Source organism: Phaethon aethereus (genome assembly GCF_964289735.1).
Source record: "Phaethon aethereus genome assembly, chromosome: 4".
NCBI classification, from domain to species: domain Eukaryota; kingdom Metazoa; phylum Chordata; class Aves; order Phaethontiformes; family Phaethontidae; genus Phaethon; species Phaethon aethereus.
In genome coordinates, this window is record NC_138578.1 from 66420928 (window position 1) to 66438774 (window position 17847).

The 17847-nt window shown below is 38.4% G+C and overlaps 1 protein-coding gene across 9 annotated transcripts in view; it reads left to right on the forward strand.

Annotated features, from left to right (window-relative positions):
* Positions 1-17847, forward strand: part of KCNIP4 (potassium voltage-gated channel interacting protein 4) — a gene marked incomplete at its 5' end in the record, with an annotated part of 489155 nt that overhangs the window by 468971 nt on the left and 2337 nt on the right. For all 9 annotated transcript variants that reach the window (XM_081999001.1, XM_081999000.1, XM_081999005.1 and 6 more), the window contains 4 exons: positions 3724-3794; positions 11444-11551; positions 12637-12741; positions 13079-13141. In XM_081999001.1, coding sequence (XP_081855127.1) covers positions 3724-3794; positions 11444-11551; positions 12637-12741; positions 13079-13141 — 347 coding nt within the window. The remainder of the gene's footprint in view (positions 1-3723; positions 3795-11443; positions 11552-12636; positions 12742-13078; positions 13142-17847) is intronic.

Below are 17847 nucleotides of genomic sequence, written 5' to 3' on the forward strand. Positions count from 1 at the left end.
CCAAGGTATTTTCAAAGCCCAATTAATTGTCTGTGTTTGCATGCCTCTGCATGCTAACAACAGGGTGAGATCATCATATTTAAGTGTCTAGTTAAGCATCTAGACTGGATACTTAAAGCTCTGAATGTATTGCCAAATTATTGTCTGCAGCTGAGGCTTTTAAATTTCAGTTGCACTTAAAATACTGTTTTTCTGTATGTCTGAATATTAAAAAGGAAATTAAAAGTTTGAAAGTTGTCCCCAAATTAAAACATGCACCGCACACATAGATCTGTGCCCCATTGTCTGTGTGATGCAAAACCAGATACAGCATGATGTATCTTTTTAACAATTCATATCTGAGCAAACAGAATGATGTTGTGTAAGATTTTAAGCTTCAGGGTGACCAAGCAATCACCAAAATGTTATTTTCCAATGTCAGCCAGCAAGTCACTTCACCAAGCTACTTTCAAGATGATCCAGGGTAAGGGACAGGAGGAGTAGAACGAGGATAAAGGGGCCACAGTAAGAGTAACAAGCTGATGACGCAGAACTGCAGTAAAATCAATGTCTTTTAAAAGGCAGAAGCAGCTTTATAGAAACCTTTCCATGCCAGAAAGGCACTCCCGTAACTTCTTTTTAGAAATACAGGTGAATGAATAGTCCCCCTTGCGTTCATGCCATGGATCACCTGGAATATAACTTGGGATTTCTTCTTCAGCCGGGCAGGTCATAGATAAGAATCCAGACATTGAATAATTATTGCAGTCCTACTCAGTTATGAACAGAACAGATTATGTTCATGGTTTGATAAGGCATACTCTTGGCTGTATAATGATTACGGCTTTTTGTCTCTGATGTTTAAAATGCTTTAATGGTGAATGTCAAAGGAATTCTGATTTAATATCGGTTCCTGTCTCAACCTGTCAAAACATCATTTTAGCTTACTAGTTATGAAATCAGATCCCTGAAAAGAAAACATATTTTATTTAAAAAGTTAAGCTTTTGTCTATCAGGAGTTAGGGGGCGGGGGCGGAGGAGAATCACATTAAGTAGCTCCAATTAAAAGACTAGCGTACCTCATCCTGCAGTGTCTTTGAAGGCAAAATTTCAGACTAGAATTGCCTGAACAAACGACCCTGAAAAAGGCCTGTGAATTTTTCAGAAGGAGTTACTAGAAAGAAAAGATTCTTCAACTAGAGATTTTTTTTTTTCAGATACCATGATGAAAAAAAGAGTAGTATCATGCATGGGCAATAAACAATAAAAAAACCTTTGTGTTTTCTGTAAATCTACAGAAAATAATTAGGAATATTTCTTATGTTTTTAAGAAATTAATGCCAAGAGAATGGGAAGCTACTTAAGATTCAATTTATAGTAATTATACCTATATAAAATGTTTTTTCCCTGAAGATGGTTTGCACCGTAAAGTCTGTTGCACAACAGAATTCTCAGTAGATTATAGAAAATATGACTATTAAAATCCTAAATATAAACTGAAGTCAACAAATTTACATTTTTTCAGTTAAAGTGGGAATTTGTCTGCTAGCCCATGCTTAAGCAATTACACTGATGACTGGATACACGGGTTAATGAAAGAATCTCTCAATAGTGGTGTTTTGTTTTTTAATTCTCTACAAATGCATTAACAAACATAGTATTTAAAGGTTACAGAGTTTTTTCTTGTTACAATTACTTCACAGCATATGAAATTAACATATTGAAGTAAGATCAGAGACTTTACTTGCCAATATCAGGTCTGAATCTGCGAAGTACAAAGTTTTGAGTTTTGGTATATTTGGTTCTTTGGGGTCAAGGTAGCGTTTCAGGTGAGTGACCCAAGACTATCACTCAGTTTAATTCAAAACAATATTTTGGGCTGTGACAAATAAAGGTTTTAATGATTAATATGAAAGATAAAATGGTTTAGTGTGAAGAAATCAGAAAAAGTCATCTCAGCACTGATGAGGTTTTTTCCATGATGGGGGGGTTTGCCTTGCAAGGGGGACACAGATTTCATATCACTTCTCACTTCACTAAAGTTTGTGAGGTTAGGTTTGTTAATTAACCTAAAATTAATGTAAATGCATGAAATAGAAAGAGCAAAGCAATGAATATTAAAAGTAAACAATACCTCAGCCTACATTAATTCGCATGGTTTTGAGGGAGGGGAAGGACACTGAGGAAAGCTGACTTCCCACAACCCCAGCAGCTTGTACATCACATCAACAGGGCAGTCTCTGGAGAAGTTTTCTCTTTGCAATATATTGCTCCTGGAGCAGGTTGTGCCTCTCAGAAGACATTCAGTGGAAATGGAAAGATGGATCTTTACAAAAACTTAGAGGCTTGACAGATTTATATTCATGCTGTCTTGTGTTTCTAAAATGAGTCGATATGCACTAGCCAGTAGGTTTGAAAAGCATACAAATAATTAGTGAAGGGATCACCTGTTTAAGGTCATCCTTCAGAGTCTTATTACCACTTCAGTTAGTCACGGCCAGTTTTTCCAAGGTTTTTCAGCACCTAGCTCTCATATGAAGTTCATGGGAACAAAGCAGCAAACCAGCTTTAAGAATCTGCTTCTCTGGACAGGACTTTCTTTCACCTGTGTGTGAGCGTAGTGGTTTAGCCCCAGCCGGCAACCAAGCCCCGCACAGCCGCTCACTCACTCCCCCACGGTGGGACGGGGGAGAGAATCACAAGAGTAAAAGTGAGAAAACTCATGGGTTGAGATAAAGACACTTTAATAGGTAAAGCAAAAGCCGCGCACGCAAGCAAAGCAAACCCAGGAATCCATTCCCCACTCCCCATGGGCAGGCAGGTGTTCAGCCATCTCCAGGGAAGCAGGGCTCCATCACGCGTAATGGTTTCTTGGGAAGACAGACGTCATCACTCCGAACGTCCCTCCACCCCTTCCTTCTTCTTTATATAGCTTTATATACTGAGCATGACATCATATGGTATGGAATACCCCTTTGGCCAGCCTGGGTCAGCTGTGCTGGCTGTGTCCCCTCCCAGCTCCCCGGGCACCCCCAGCCTGCTCGCTGGCCGGCCAGCACGAGAAGCTGGACTGTCCTTGACTGCTCAGCAACAACTCAAAACATCAGCACATTATTGACATTTTCTCATCCCAAATCCAAAACATAGCCCCATACTAGCTTCCATGAAGACAATTAACTCTATCCGGGCTGAAACCAGGACAGTGAGCGTAGAATCTAAGCACAACAGCAGCTTTCTGACAAGATCATCTTCAACCTGGGTAACAACAGGCTTGTCTTCAGAGTAAAAATGATACTCCAGGTGCACAGATGGTAGTGTCTGCTTCCCTCATTTGAAGTGAACAAATGAACACATTTTTCTTTGTTAACGTATGAGGTGGATCCCCGATCATGGTCATTTAACTGATAAAGTAGTGTTCCCATTAACACAGGTTGTTTCAGAGTACAATAACATGACTTCTTTGCTGTTCATTCAGATATGAGTAACTAGAATGAAAATGAATAAAGAAACTCTAGACTAGAATTTTAGATTTTCTCTTCCTAACAGCATAGCTACCCACATATTTGTACTTATAATTTATCTCTCCTCCCCTGCCAAAAACAAGTTTAAACTGAATTTAAAATTTAGTCATGCTATCAATTTTTGGTATCAAAATATATCTTGGTATCAAATTTTTTCATTGAATGAAAGTAAATCAAATAACATGTGCTTACTATGAATTATTTTTACTGTTTTAAATTGTAGATTCCACAACTTATGCACATTTTCTGTTTAATGCATTTGACACTGATCACAATGGATCTGTAAGTTTTGAGGTAAGTGATGCTGTTACTTCTTTCTCTGCAATTGAATATCTTGCCATTCCTTGCAATTAAGTCCAGTATGGCTTACATTATGAAAAAACTTGGCTTACATGACTCAGTTCAATTTTTTCCAATGTATTAATAAAAGTCAAAGTTATAGTTTTACAATTGTATATCCAGTAACTCAAACTGTGCTGCTATGTAATATTTTTATAAATCTGTTCATTTAAAAGGTAACTAAATTTATACGCAGGTTACATAAAAATAATCCTTATCTCCCTCCCCGCCTCTGCAAGGTGAGAAGGATGCTGAGCTACAACTAATGCTATGGGGATCACTCGCCAAAATAAGATTGCTCACGCATTCTACCAGTTTCCAGAGAAGGCTCTACAAAAAAAGGCTTTGAAGCAAATGTATTTAAAAGCACAAGAGTTTGAAATTCATCCTTCCTCCATTTACTAGCCCAATTGGTTTTCAAAACTCTGCCTTTCCCTGCCGGGGCCAATGTCATTGCCTGTAAAGGCTGGTATCATCAATGCAGTAACATGGTAAAAAGGGAAATCCACTGCAATAGCTTAGATCAAAACAGGGTGTACAAAATACTGTGACGGAACCATTATTTTAAGCTATAGATTTAAAACAAAAACCCTCAGTTCATTTGCAAAAGGATATGTTTGCTTGGTCATGTTTTGATTTGTTTTGTTTAGTTTATAATGGACAAATGATATCCTTACCACTTGAGATTGGATCATGGTAAATACCCCCACTTTAAATTTGTTTAAATGTCCTATACATGTTTTTATGATTTACTTGAGTGAATGATGATGTGAGCTCTGACAGAAATTTTTTTGAAAGCATCTTCATTGCTTTTTTATTGATCTAATATGGAGGGAGAAGCCTCACCAAGCAGGTGCACTGCGATCAGAAATCTATATCTCAACTGGGACTATAATCAGATCATTTGGGGGGGGATTATTTGCATTTATTTAAAAAAAAACATGAATGCCATCTACCTTTTTCTGGGCTGCTGAAATCAATGTGCTCCGTGTGAAACTAGAAGCAGGAATGGAGGTTTTATTCACGTCTTTTGTACATACACTAATTCTACAGCGAATCATGGTCAAATTAGCAACAGCAGAGACAACGGGAAAAAACAGTTTTAGCATCAGTATTTGAGAAGTATTTCTGGTGTTATCATTAAAAATAACAAGAACAAAATAAGCTTTTATATCTTTTCTGGACAATTTGTTGACATTTGTATCTTAGACAGAGAGCCTTAAGAAATGTGGTAGATATGAAGCCTTTTTAAAGGGATTTGTATATCTCAAAGTGCAGGTCTGTGTAAAAAAAGGGCTTTGGAATAAAATAAATCAGGAAAAGAAAAGGAGCAGTGTTTTTCTTCCATTGCCAGAACAGACATTTCCAGCTTACTTTTGTTCAATATCAGACAGCGGTCCACACTTTGATATTATTTGCACTAATTATGAATCCAGTATCATTCTACTGCTGTCAAAAGACTGACTTAACTTCTGTGTCCTTGTACTGTGTAGCATCATACTTAGCAACAGTATGACAGTCATTCTAAAAGCATCCTCCTTATGTTAAAAATATTTAGGTTTTTTTCTAATCGTGTAAAAGTAGCTGTGAAATGTGGAAGTAGATATTGTGAAATGTGAAAAATATAATCATGTAATTTTATCCTGCTCCTTTTTATCCTACATGCAACTATGCCATATTCTTTCTATACCATTCCATACTCTAGCTTTCTGATTTTCATTAGCAAAAAAACAGCACAAAAGATGGAGACAAAGGGGGTGATTCAAAAATTTGAATAAATAATCATTCATCCCAGTTTACTTTCTACATCGAAGTGTAGGAGTAAATACACTTTAATATAATGATTTATGATGAAAAACACTTTTTGGCTCTCTTCTATGTAAAAAGGATATGAAAATCTGAAATGGTACTGAAGGAATGTAGGTAAGTAATTTTTTTTGAGTGTTGTACTCTCCTTTTTCTAATGAAACGCTGGTAGCTGGAGTTGTGGAGAAGAAGGAAGAGAGAATTTGTTCCAGCTTTTTGCTCTTTTTACCCTCAAATTTTCAACCATCAACAATGAAGCATTAGACTTTAGCACAACTTAAACACACACCTTCACTAGATGAGATTGCTGTGTCCTTAGACTTTCGTCGTACCTAGGTCTGTATACTGCGGTAACAGCCAGGCTCTCGACCTGAAGCATTTGACGCAGCATAAAAACAAACTCATGGAAACAAACCAGTTGCTTGAACATGCCTCTCCTTATCCCATGATTGTATCCATTTTTTGAGACTACCTTATTTCATTAGTTATGCCAATTAGTTTTGCTTTAACACGAGGGACAAACAGAGTTTCAGAAAACCTAGTCACTCAGCTATTGAAGGGCTCAAAAGAACGTGTTAGTGAACTGAAGCGCTTTTTTCCATCAGGCAGAGACAGATGGGAAAGCAAGGTTTCTGCTTGCGGCATGAATAGTGTAACAGAGCCAAAATCAAGACCCGGGCCTCAAGGCTGTTTACACAGTCAGAAGAATTGAGGCTAATTAACTTCAGACATATAGTTAAAGGTAAAGCACATTGCACCCACATGCAAATATCCAAATCAGTGTCCTTAGTTTGTTGTAGATGAGTATTAAGGCTATTCTAAATGTGATCCCGATGAGAGGAAAGCCACTCAGTAATCCCACCAGTTTTCTGTGCCTTAAAGCACAAAGCTGTGCCCAAATGCAATGGAGATGTTTAAAGCTTTTTGTCATTTTAAATCAAATTCAAACTCGTATTTCTTTCTCAAAAAAAAGTTTAATAATTCTTAGCAAAGTTGTTGGTGTTTTTCTGATTGCTTTATTCCTCAATTGTTACCTGAGAATTTCTGCACTAATTAATTAATTAACAAGCACGTTAACTGAGATGCATAGAAGAGTCCAGAATTAACCTACCTTGTTATGTCTTATTTTATGTCTTAAGATCAAACACAACTTTGGTATTGCACTAATACTAACAGTGATAAACAGCCATTGTCTCCAAGGCAGTAATATGAGGGTAGCAGTTTAATGAATGTATCCAAGTGTGATTCTCCGTGTTCAATACAAAAAGTTTTGTTCATGTCATGTAGGAAATGAGCTAATTCTTCTCAGACAAGTAGTGATTTCATAAGCATTTTCATACCAGCTGGTGTACAGCAGCTACAAAGAAATATATTTCCTCTTAACAGCAGCTCCTCCTTGGTGACCTTTGTTTTACGTCTACCAGGGCTCCACCACTTCTGTGACTAATATTCCTCACTTGTTTCCTTTCCAAAATCCTAAGGGTTAAATACAAAAATGGATTTAGGTGCCTGCCTACCTACTTCTGGCCTTGAACAAGACATAAAGGAACACGTGATCAGATGGAATAATTTTAACCTTTCCTATGGATTTGAGACAGCACATACTGAAATTGTTTTCAGACTCTTCACACAGATTCCCTCCTCCCCTTCCTTCCTCTTTGGAGGAGAAGTTTTCTAGCACAGAAGGTTTGCAGTTCCCAATGGGATGAGAAAACATACGTGGCAAAGGTATTCTACATTCCCCAGACATCACCCAATTCATAGCTGTAACCAGACAAAACCCCACCGAACCCAGAGAGCAGAGTCTGTCCCTTGAGCTAACAGCAGTTTTGACCAGTCAGCCTCTTCAGCTGGAGAGCAGCCTGGCGGAAAGGGACCTGGGGGTGCTGGTTGACAGCCGGCTGAATATGAGCCGGCAGTGTGCCCAGGTGGCCAAGAAGGCCAACAGCGTCCTGGCCTGTATCAGGAATAGTGTGGCCAGCAGGAGTAGGGAAGTGATCATGCCCCTGTACTCGGCACTGGTGAGGCCGCACCTTGAATACTGTGTTCAGTTTTGGGCCCCTCACTACAAGAAGGACATTGAGGTGCTGGAGCGTGTCCAGAGAAGGGCAATGAAGCTGGTGAGGGGTCTGGAGCACAAGTCTTATGGGGAGCGGCTGAGGGAACTGGGGTTGTTTAGTCTGGAGAAGGAGGCTGAGGGGAGACCTTATCGCTCTCTACAACTACCTGAAAGGGGGTTGTGGCGACGAGGGTGTCGGTCTTTTCTCCCAAGTAACCAGCGATAGAACGAGAGGAAATGGCCTCAAGTTGCACCAGGGGAGGTTTAGATTGGATATTAGGAAAAACTTCTTCACTGAGACAGTGGTCAAGCATTGGAACAGGCTGCCCAGGGAGGTGGTAGAGCTGCCATCTCTGGAAGTGTTCAAAAAACGTGTGGATGTGGCGCTTCAGGACATGGTTTAGGGGACATGGTGGCGCTGGATTAATGGTTGGACTTGATGATCTTGAAGGTCCTTTCCAACCTAGTGATTCTGTGATTCTGTGATTCTGTGATTGTTAATTAATTTCTTCGTGAACTAGTTCTCCCCAAAGATTTACTGAGGGATAAAGCAATCAGAAAGTCATCAACAACCTTGCTAAGAGCTAATTAATCCCCACTGGAAAAAAAACCAAATACAAGTTAATCTCAATCACAACCAGAGGCTCTACACAGCTCCAGTGCAGAACTGAAATGTGCAAGGCTGTGATACTAAGCTCACAGAATCTCCAATAAAGGTGCAACGATGCTCCATTCTGCAACTCTTCAGTGAGACATCCCCCCTTCTTGCAGAATCAAAGTTAGGCAGAGGAGAATTTGGAATTTAACTGAGGTCTTCAGAGGTATCAGCATGCCCAGCAGGAAGCCAGAGAGTTGGAAATAAGCTGTGGAAAGGAGTAAAGGCAAGTACCAAAGCACAGACTTCTGTACTTCTAACACAGACTGAAGAGAGACCTGACCTAGACCTGTGTCTCAGTCCAGACCTCCTTTAGAGTTTTTGGTTCCTTTGTGACCCTAGATCAGATGCACCTCTCCTTAGGTTCACAGCTGAGCAGGACTGTCCTTCTCAGTGGACAGTGTTGGCACCCTTAGGGGAATGTAAGTGTCCAAGCAGTACTGTGAATCTTGCTCCAAAAATAAATAGGCTCTAAAAGTAGAATCTTCCTCTCTCCAGAAATCAGATGTCTATACCAGGAAGGAAAGCACACCCGGGTACGCTAACACTGTCATAGGGGTTTGGGTTCACGCGCCGTGCTAAATGGTGTGCCTGATTCAAGCGTCACTGAGCTGTTGGTAGCAAGGACATGGGCAGATGCTCTCTGAGGTTAGCTGCTACCCTCAGTACTGTCACTTTACCATGGCATTCTGCCTGGGGTTACTAGCTTACCACTCACACAGCTATAATACTCCTGGCACGCACTTTGCCTTCCACCATGCAGAGGCTTTTTCTCTTTGAGGATCTAGCCCAAAATACATTGTGGATTTAGCCTATGTCCATTGAATCAGATCTTCCATTTCTATATGATTTTATTACTATATTCTTAAATTGCATGAAAGTAAGTATGTAGAAAAGATACTCCATCCTAACTGGTCCTTATTCAAGTCATCACAACTTTCTCCTGTGATAAATCCTTTCTATCGTTCCTGAGATGGGCTCCTGCACAACACTCAGACAAAGGCGATGCACCCATGTATGATTTCCAAATGTGTTGATGCAATATGGAAGGAGGTGACCCATTCTTGCCAAGTTTAGAGCACACCTCTAGAAGGTTTTGAGTTGTCTCAGCTTTTATAAGGACATCCAGTCCCATGCAAAACAAAACAAAAAAAAAAGTATAAAGTCAGGTTTTTTTGATGCACAGTTTTTAACACCAATGATAGAAGGGCGGCCTTGCAAATGGGGGTATAAAAGATGCCAGGAAGCCAGCTAACATATGGGTAGTGCATCAAAGAAAGGAAGAAAGAGAAATAATCAGGCAAAGAAAAATAGATATGGTTTAGATAGAACAAATGGAAAAATGTTGCTGGTACCAAATTAAAAATAAATTCAGAGTTCTGAAATATAATATCCTAAGACAATAAAGTTATTGGAGACCTTTGCAAAGGACTTCAGGAAAAGCTATATCAAGAATGTAAAACGGTGCAGAAAAGATGTGAGGAAATGGTACTGAATTAAAAAGGTTAATTGCTAATGCTGTAATGTGATCAGATCTGTTCTGAATTTCTTGAACATCTTAATACTTAATAGTACACTGTTAAAAAGCTGTTTGGAGATTTAACCCTGTGACCCTCAGTTAGTCATGGAGATGTAGACAAGACAAGTTGAGCAAAACTCTTTCAAGATTCATGTATCCATTTACCCTAAAGGGCACATACACCAATAACACAGAAATTTATGACAGACTAAGAAAACCCAGAGCATAACTACTTGAATAGTTAAAAAGACTGAATCTGTCAAAAGAGCTGTCTGTGCTTACTAGATCATCTGAGGCTATGGTATGTGCATCAGTTATACTTTTACAAGTACACCCGAATACTTACACAACGTACACAACTCTACCTGATACAGTGAAGTATCAGGTATATTTATTTGACTGGATCAGGTATACTTATTTGACTGTGTGGCACATCAGACCTTTGTAATTTATGTCTAACCTCAGTGCCGTCTTTTCCATTGTTCCTGTTTTAAGGAAATGAATAAACTTTGACAGTGCTGATAATAACTTTTTCAGCTTTTATAATCTCTGCTTTAACATTACTCTAAGACTTCTTGTATGTCTTTGCCAATGACATAGAAATGCACATTTAAACATAATCTCTTCCCACATTCTGCTCAACCTATTATGGCAAAAATTTCACAGATTTATGGGTTTACAAGCCTATCAAATAGAAAAGGATGGAGGAGACAGGGAAAAAAAAGCCATTGTCTAAAAAAGAAGTTAGCATGATAAGAAATACAGAAGACAGCTGATGACACATCCCAGATGATATTTTCTCCAATGTGGAAGATGCTTAGTAAATGTAAATTAGGTTTGTGCTGTCAAAAGAGTATTAATTATGAAACAAATATCTATAACCAAATACTATATATAAATAATTTCCAAAGTCTCCTGATTTATTTCTGTGGAATAGCTTTAGAGCAATAGAGCACTGATGGGTCACAAAACCTTTAAGGTGGTACATGTACACAAAATAGATATTATTCCCTATCATATCGCAAATAAAAGGTTTGATATTGAGAGGTACTATGGCATACATGAAGTTTCAAATGTTGACTGCAGCAGATTGATCTAAGAGTTCTGGGAACCACATATTCCACTTCCAACAAGGTATAGATTTAGCAAGAATTTAATGTTCCTTAGTAGTTAGTTCTCCCAAAATTGGTCTCCTGTGCTTAGATTAATCTAGCTCCCACTTAAGCTTTTTTTTTGGACCATTAAACCATGGAGATTGCTTTTGCCTGGTATTAAGTTCAACAGCAACTGATATGTGAGGTATTTCAGAGGATAAATCCACTAACAGAAAATTATGGTTTATTTTACAGAAAATTACTCAATTTAATTATTAATTGTGAGTGTAGCATACAGTGCCTAGATTGTTAATTATTTAAATAACCAGAAATCCTTAACACTTACTATGAAGCAAAAGAAAAACATCTCTCCAGACTTCCGTGCTTCTGGTGAATGCATTATTCTGGATTTCTGAGTGTTTGTGAAAAACTGTTCAATTCCAAACTGACGAAGACTTTTTGTCTCTTTAGGATTTTGTTATGGGTCTCTCAATTTTACTCCGAGGGACAGTACAGGAGAAACTGAACTGGGCTTTCAATTTATATGATATAAATAAGGATGGATATATAACTAAAGAGGTAAGGTCTACTTTTTACACTAATCACTGAAACTAAAGGTTGCATATGTAAGTCCTGCTTTCAAAGAAGAATGGCTTCATTCTCAAATTAGACATGTTAACAAATAAACATATAGCATATTATGAAATTAGACAATGCTAAAAAATAAAGTAATTTTCTCATTTTAAAGGTATATATTGAAATTGAAAAGAGAAAATCATCACAGATATTGTAAAAGGTCACAATTCCCCCAGTACAGAAACATTTGGCTTCAACTTATGCCTATGTATTGGCACATACAGTCACTAGAATAAAGTAAAGTAGGATAGGATATTTGGACAAAAAAGAATTAAGTGGGCCACAATTGTTACCCAATTTATAAATCTACTTCCAAGAATTTTTGCTTGAAACAGAATTTATATAAAAAGATTCCTACATCTTTCACTCTGCAAGGATTTAAACACATACTTAAATTACAGTGGGACCAAATGAGTGCCTTCATAAGAATACATGGTTTTTAAAACTGAGTCTTTATGTAAATATATATATCAAACTTATAATTTTACACTTGTAGAAAGACACTGTGATTATTATAAAAAGGAAATCTATAGAATAATTTCTCAGCATCGTGGCAGATGACTTTTTTTTATAATTATAGTTTTCACAAGCCACTTATTAACAAAGTTCAAAGCTTTTGATATAAAAGGAGGAGTGTCTGCATATGTGCAGGTGTGTGCATGGGTGTTTCTATTTTCTCTAGGGAAAACTCAGTTGTAAGAAGCCAATGTGCTTTGAACATTCACTTGCTGTTACAGGACTCCTTTTCCTCTTTAGTTTTATTCACAAGACCTCAGAAGATTCTAAATCATTTAAAATCAAAATCATGTATCTGCATCTATTTAAGAAGTTCATCTATGAAAGCTGAACTAACATGCTAGAATTTCTAGGAACATAGTAGTTCCTTCTTGAAGCTGTTCAGTCGTAAAATAACAGGCACGATCTCAAAATTTTATTCTAGAATGTAAATCCAAAAAAGTACATGTTCTGAGTCAAAGCAGTGTCTACAACACACCTTACATTAGACAGACATATTCTTTTCTCTTCAGGAAATGCTTGATATCATGAAAGCAATATACGATATGATGGGGAAATGCACCTATCCTGTTCTCAAGGAGGATGCACCTAGACAACATGTGGAAACATTTTTCCAGGTGGGTTGGGTAACAAAGGGAGCCAAAAAGACTGCCCTGTTAGCAGGTATGGAAAGACTTCCATTGTTGTAACAGTTTTACGTATCCTACCAATTTTGTAATCCTTTTTCTTTTCCGTGGTTCCATCCCAAGTTTCTCAGATCTACTCATTACACCTTGCTTTTTCAACAATAAGCTCCTTAAGCTTATTCTAATATATCACTTACTACATCTTTACAGCATTTTGGCCTGATTGATTGTTTCTAGGCTGATACATAACTGAAATGAATAATAAAAAGGACGTGCTTTACACAGGATTTCAGGAGGGTAAACATACGGTCTTATTCTTTCTGAACAGAAAATGGACAAAAACAAAGATGGAGTAGTTACCATAGATGAATTCATCGAGAGCTGCCAGAAAGTAAGTACCCAGTGATAAGTATTGAATCTGTTAGCTAATGCCATCCTAGAGCTTCACAGATTTCTGGAGTGACAGTGATGGTAATCCTAACAGGAGGGACAGTATTTTCCCAAGGTAGAGTATGTATGTACACTATTACACGAAAACACTAAAAATGTAAATAGCTTTATGACCTGAATCTGTAGCAGAGATGTACAGTAGACAGTACAAGCCGTCATTGCTATTAGACAACTGTGTCTGCATCCCCTCTCTCTTCAACAGCGTTTTGTTTGTACTCAACGGCAAAAAGTTTCTTCACATTCAGCTAAATATTTATTTCTATCTTCTGCCCATGCTGGGGAACACATTCCTGTTACAATTGGCATATATAATATGTTTGCAATATTATTGTATTGGCATACAATATGGCAATATAATAATAATTTTGCTTGAAAATTCATCCTCTATAGGAGTGTTTCTCAAACAGCGAGTCATGACCTGCTGGAGGCCTTAAAAAGCAGAGGTACAAGGACCTTGCAAAGTGTTGGATGGCAGGAGCTAACAGCAGGCAAGCTTTCTCAAGGCAAGGGAGCGAGAGCTGATTGTGATTATCAATTGCAAGTGTTTACACTACCCAGGTGGCCATTAATTTCCTTTAATGGCTGAAAGCAGCTCATTGCCTCTTGAGCCGGGAATGAGAATAAACTTCTGCAGCAGGAACTACAGCCTGTATTTACTTCTCCACCCTTCAGAAACTGGCTTGCTCTCAGACCAGGAGATGACAGGAGGAAAGATAAGTTGTATTTTCAGAAATGTAAGGAACTGTTGTTAAATTGTCAGTTAAAAAATGTAAGAAAAAGGAACATGATATCATACAAAATAACGATGACAGATCTTTGGCACAATAAGAGGTAAGATAGGCTTGATTACATTATGCAAAATGACATAGCAAATAAAACCAACGTTATTTGTTACAGTGAGAAATATATGGAATCACAGTAGCGTTCTGCTGATACCTCAGCTTTGTCCATGCAAACTCTGATTAATATGAAGCTGACACAGACCAGCAATATAGCCTGTGTGTATTGCTCCTTATCTCCTATACCAAGAAGAGAGTAGTAGAAAAGAGATGGGAGAGAACAAGACTAGCAAGATAAATGCAGTTAGTGAGTGAGAGATTCATAACAACTTGGAACAGGGAAAGCTGAACAGGAAATAGCAAGGATGCTTTAGAACTGGTAAATTTTTATATCAATTTGTAGTTATTCTTTGGGGTTGCTCTCATGGGCACAGCTATCTAGTAAGTAATTCCCTGATTGATTTTAATTCATTGATTTTGGGGGATGAAAGAAAGACAAAGGTTCTTCTAACTGTGGCTGTTCTGTATATCCTTAGCAACAGTATTGGACAATGTCTTATCTGCCTGTAGTGCTCTGTTGCATTGACTATGGTTCTAGCTTGTCAGTCCTGTTCAGTACAAATGAAAGGCATTCGCTCTGCTGAAGCTGAGTGAGCATCAGAAACAGAGATGAGATTTATTTTCTGACTGAGGTCTGCAGAGTTCTGGAAATTAAATGAAAGAGTAATCTGGATATAACAGCCATTATGGTGATGGGCTGAGTGATTCATTTATAAAGAAAATTAGTACGTTCAGCAAGGAATTGCCTGCTCTCCTTTTCCAATGTGATTCACAGTTTCTCAGTTATGTTAGAAAATTTCTTATTTATCTTTTCTGAGTATTCAGAATACAGGTGAGAGAGATGGTCTCTAAACCACCACATGTTCTCCTCTTGCCACTTACCTCACCTTCACTTGCTTTTAACTTCAAAGGTGGCAATGTTTTTTGATACAAAAAGTATATCGCTGCCTAATTTTTTGTCTCTACTTACTAAAACCTGTTCTCCTATTAAGACCTCTGAGATGCAAAGTCTGTAATCCATATTTATATCAAGATTTGGTTTCAGAAATGAGATTAGGGGTTAGGATTCAATCCAAGTCCTTCAAGAAACTCAATTCAGGACTTAACGTGGCTTCAGCCTTTTCAGGATTACATTTTTCACAAAGGACAGTAGTGGCTGCTTCCTGTGAAGACACAGCTGTAGGAAAACCTTTTTTTAATATCCTAATGGGTATGAGACTGATGTAAAAAGGTAAGGTTCAGGTTCCTTTCTTTCTTCAGCATGCGGTGAATCACATCATTCCAAGAGTGAGTCGTCTCATCTTTCATGAGTATTTAACAATGCCGAAAGCAAAATTAAATAATCCTGTTATCCTTCCTATAATAAAACTGCCTGTGTTTTAGATCTACCATGCAATATTTTTGTTTTACGTATGTTCTTGCGTTATGGAAAAACAGTGGTTATCGTTAACGCCCTTCATTCAGTATCTCTCTTCCAAGCTGTAAAGTAACTCATTTATTAAATTTTTCCTCCTAGGGAAACCAGTCCACACTTTTAATCACCCTTGGCCCTCTCTCTAGACCACTGCTAGTTCTACTACTACCTTTGGTTTACCAGGATCAGGAAATTGAGGACAGGAGCACAGCACACCTGCTGCTCCCTAGGCTTTCACAGCTATCATGGCTTCCTCAGCTACAAACCCTCCTTTGGCATAAAGGCTGATGTTAGAGCCCATCTGCTCAAAACCTCCCCTGCCAGTCTGCATAACAAATGACTGTACCTCAAACCTTGGAATGGAAACACCCATTATGAATATGGCAGCCAGCATCTGGTTTACCTAAAAATATGCTGAAGATATACAGAGGATATGTTTGCCAGCCCCTAAGTTCCAGCTCAAGCTGTGAGGTTAGAGTCAAAACAGTGCCAAGAGACAAGCACTACAAAAAAACCTGCAACCAAACTCTAAAACTGAGTTCCCCTCCAGTCTGCATCTTAAAACAGACTAGAAGCCTGTTCTGCTAGGGAAAGGCTGCAGAAGCCTTTTCTTTGAATGATCTCCCAGGCAAGAGTCGCCAGCCTCTGAGAACTGCCATTCCTCTATTTTGAGTCGGAAGACAAATCGGAAGTGCTTTGTCATAACTAAGGAAAGCATGGCATGCTTTAAGAGGAAGAAGGAACACAGCAGAGCAAATTTGAATACAGAGGCTCCACTTCAGGTTCCTGGGATAGGTTCCTGAGATTTTTTTGTAGCATCAAGAACTTCTGGTGTGTTCTTAAATGCTCATTCTACACACGTGTGCCTTTTATAAAATCGCCTCCTTGTGCTGAGTACTGGTTTGGTACAACTATCAATAGTTGTAATACAGTAGCACTGTACACCCTGATGTATACAGTGTTCAAGATTCTTAATTCACAGTCCCAATGCAAAGAATGGCCTGTTCATTCACTAAGCATTAAGCAATTATGTGGGGAGCATTCAGGCTTTGAGCGTGGTCTTCTCTGGTCACTGGGTATAAGGACCTATCTTTGCCTACGACTGAGTGAGCAAAGGTGCTTCCCCTCATCCTCCCTGTGTTGGACAGGGAATGTGTATGACCTGATTCCCCTGCCCTCCCTACCCCACACACCCAGGTACTTGAATGCCAGTCTTCCATCTAGACTCCAGGAGTCTCCCTGTGCTCACAGGAGAAGTGGACTATCCCACCCTCGGTATGCTCAACCGAGTCCCAGAAAGCGGCTGCTGTCTGTCTTGCTTTGTGTAAGTTATCAAGTGGCAGAGATAGGTGTTGGGAAACAGTACTATGGCTAACTCAAGGGCTAGGTGCTACCTGGTTTCTCACCTGCTTCCTTTCACTGCTTGGTGCTGGTGGAAAATGGTCTGACTCAGGCATTGCTTCACACCTACAGCAGCACCATGAAGAACAGAGGCAAAGGACTAAGGCATGCGTGGTGCATAGGTGAATGTCAGGGTGAATGACTTAAAGCTCCTTCTAATAATGATAAAAAGGCTTCTGGGATAGATATTTTCTGCAGGAGTAAGCCTGCACACAATGCTGATGGGTCTGGGTAGCCTGAAAACAAAGTAGCTGTCTCAAACTTCAGTAGGAAAAAAACTCAAAGTCTTGAAGTTAAAAAAACTCAAAGGCTTGAAGTTAGGTCAGATCTGGCAAAGCGTATTTGTCAATGTTTGCTTCATGTGGATTAGGCTTCGTATGCACTAACACCTCCTAATGTCTTGAGTTAGGAATCATTAAACAAATCTATTATGAAAAACTGGCCAGAAAAATGTACTGGAAAAAGAGGCAAATGAGAAAGATAACGCTTGCCAAAGAATTCTAATGCAAGCATCTGCTTTTTTTTTTTAAGATGGAAAAAAAGCTACTAACAGTCATCATGTTACAAATATTATGACAAAACTGTATTTTCTTGTGAAGACTTTTCCTATTTGACTAATTGAAGGAAGGGCATTTGGAAGTCTTCTGTATAGAAACAGAAAACTTCAGAAATACGCAGCTGATTAGAAAACTACGAGTTTCATTAGTGATGATACCTATATTAGATAATTGGTAGGAAGTGTCAAAACACTCTTTCTAAATTAAGAATGTTTGCTTTGCATAACTGCTAAGTTTAGTTGCCAATGTATATACAAAAACATTTGTAAATATTTAAATGACAAATGATTCCCGTTAAACCAAACTTTAACCTTACATTAGTCAGTGATCTTCAATGGTATACTGATGTTTCAAAACAACGCAGTGGAAAAAAATTAGTTTATTTTAATTTCCAGTAATTTAATGTAATAAATTTCCTGTACAAACTTCTTAAATA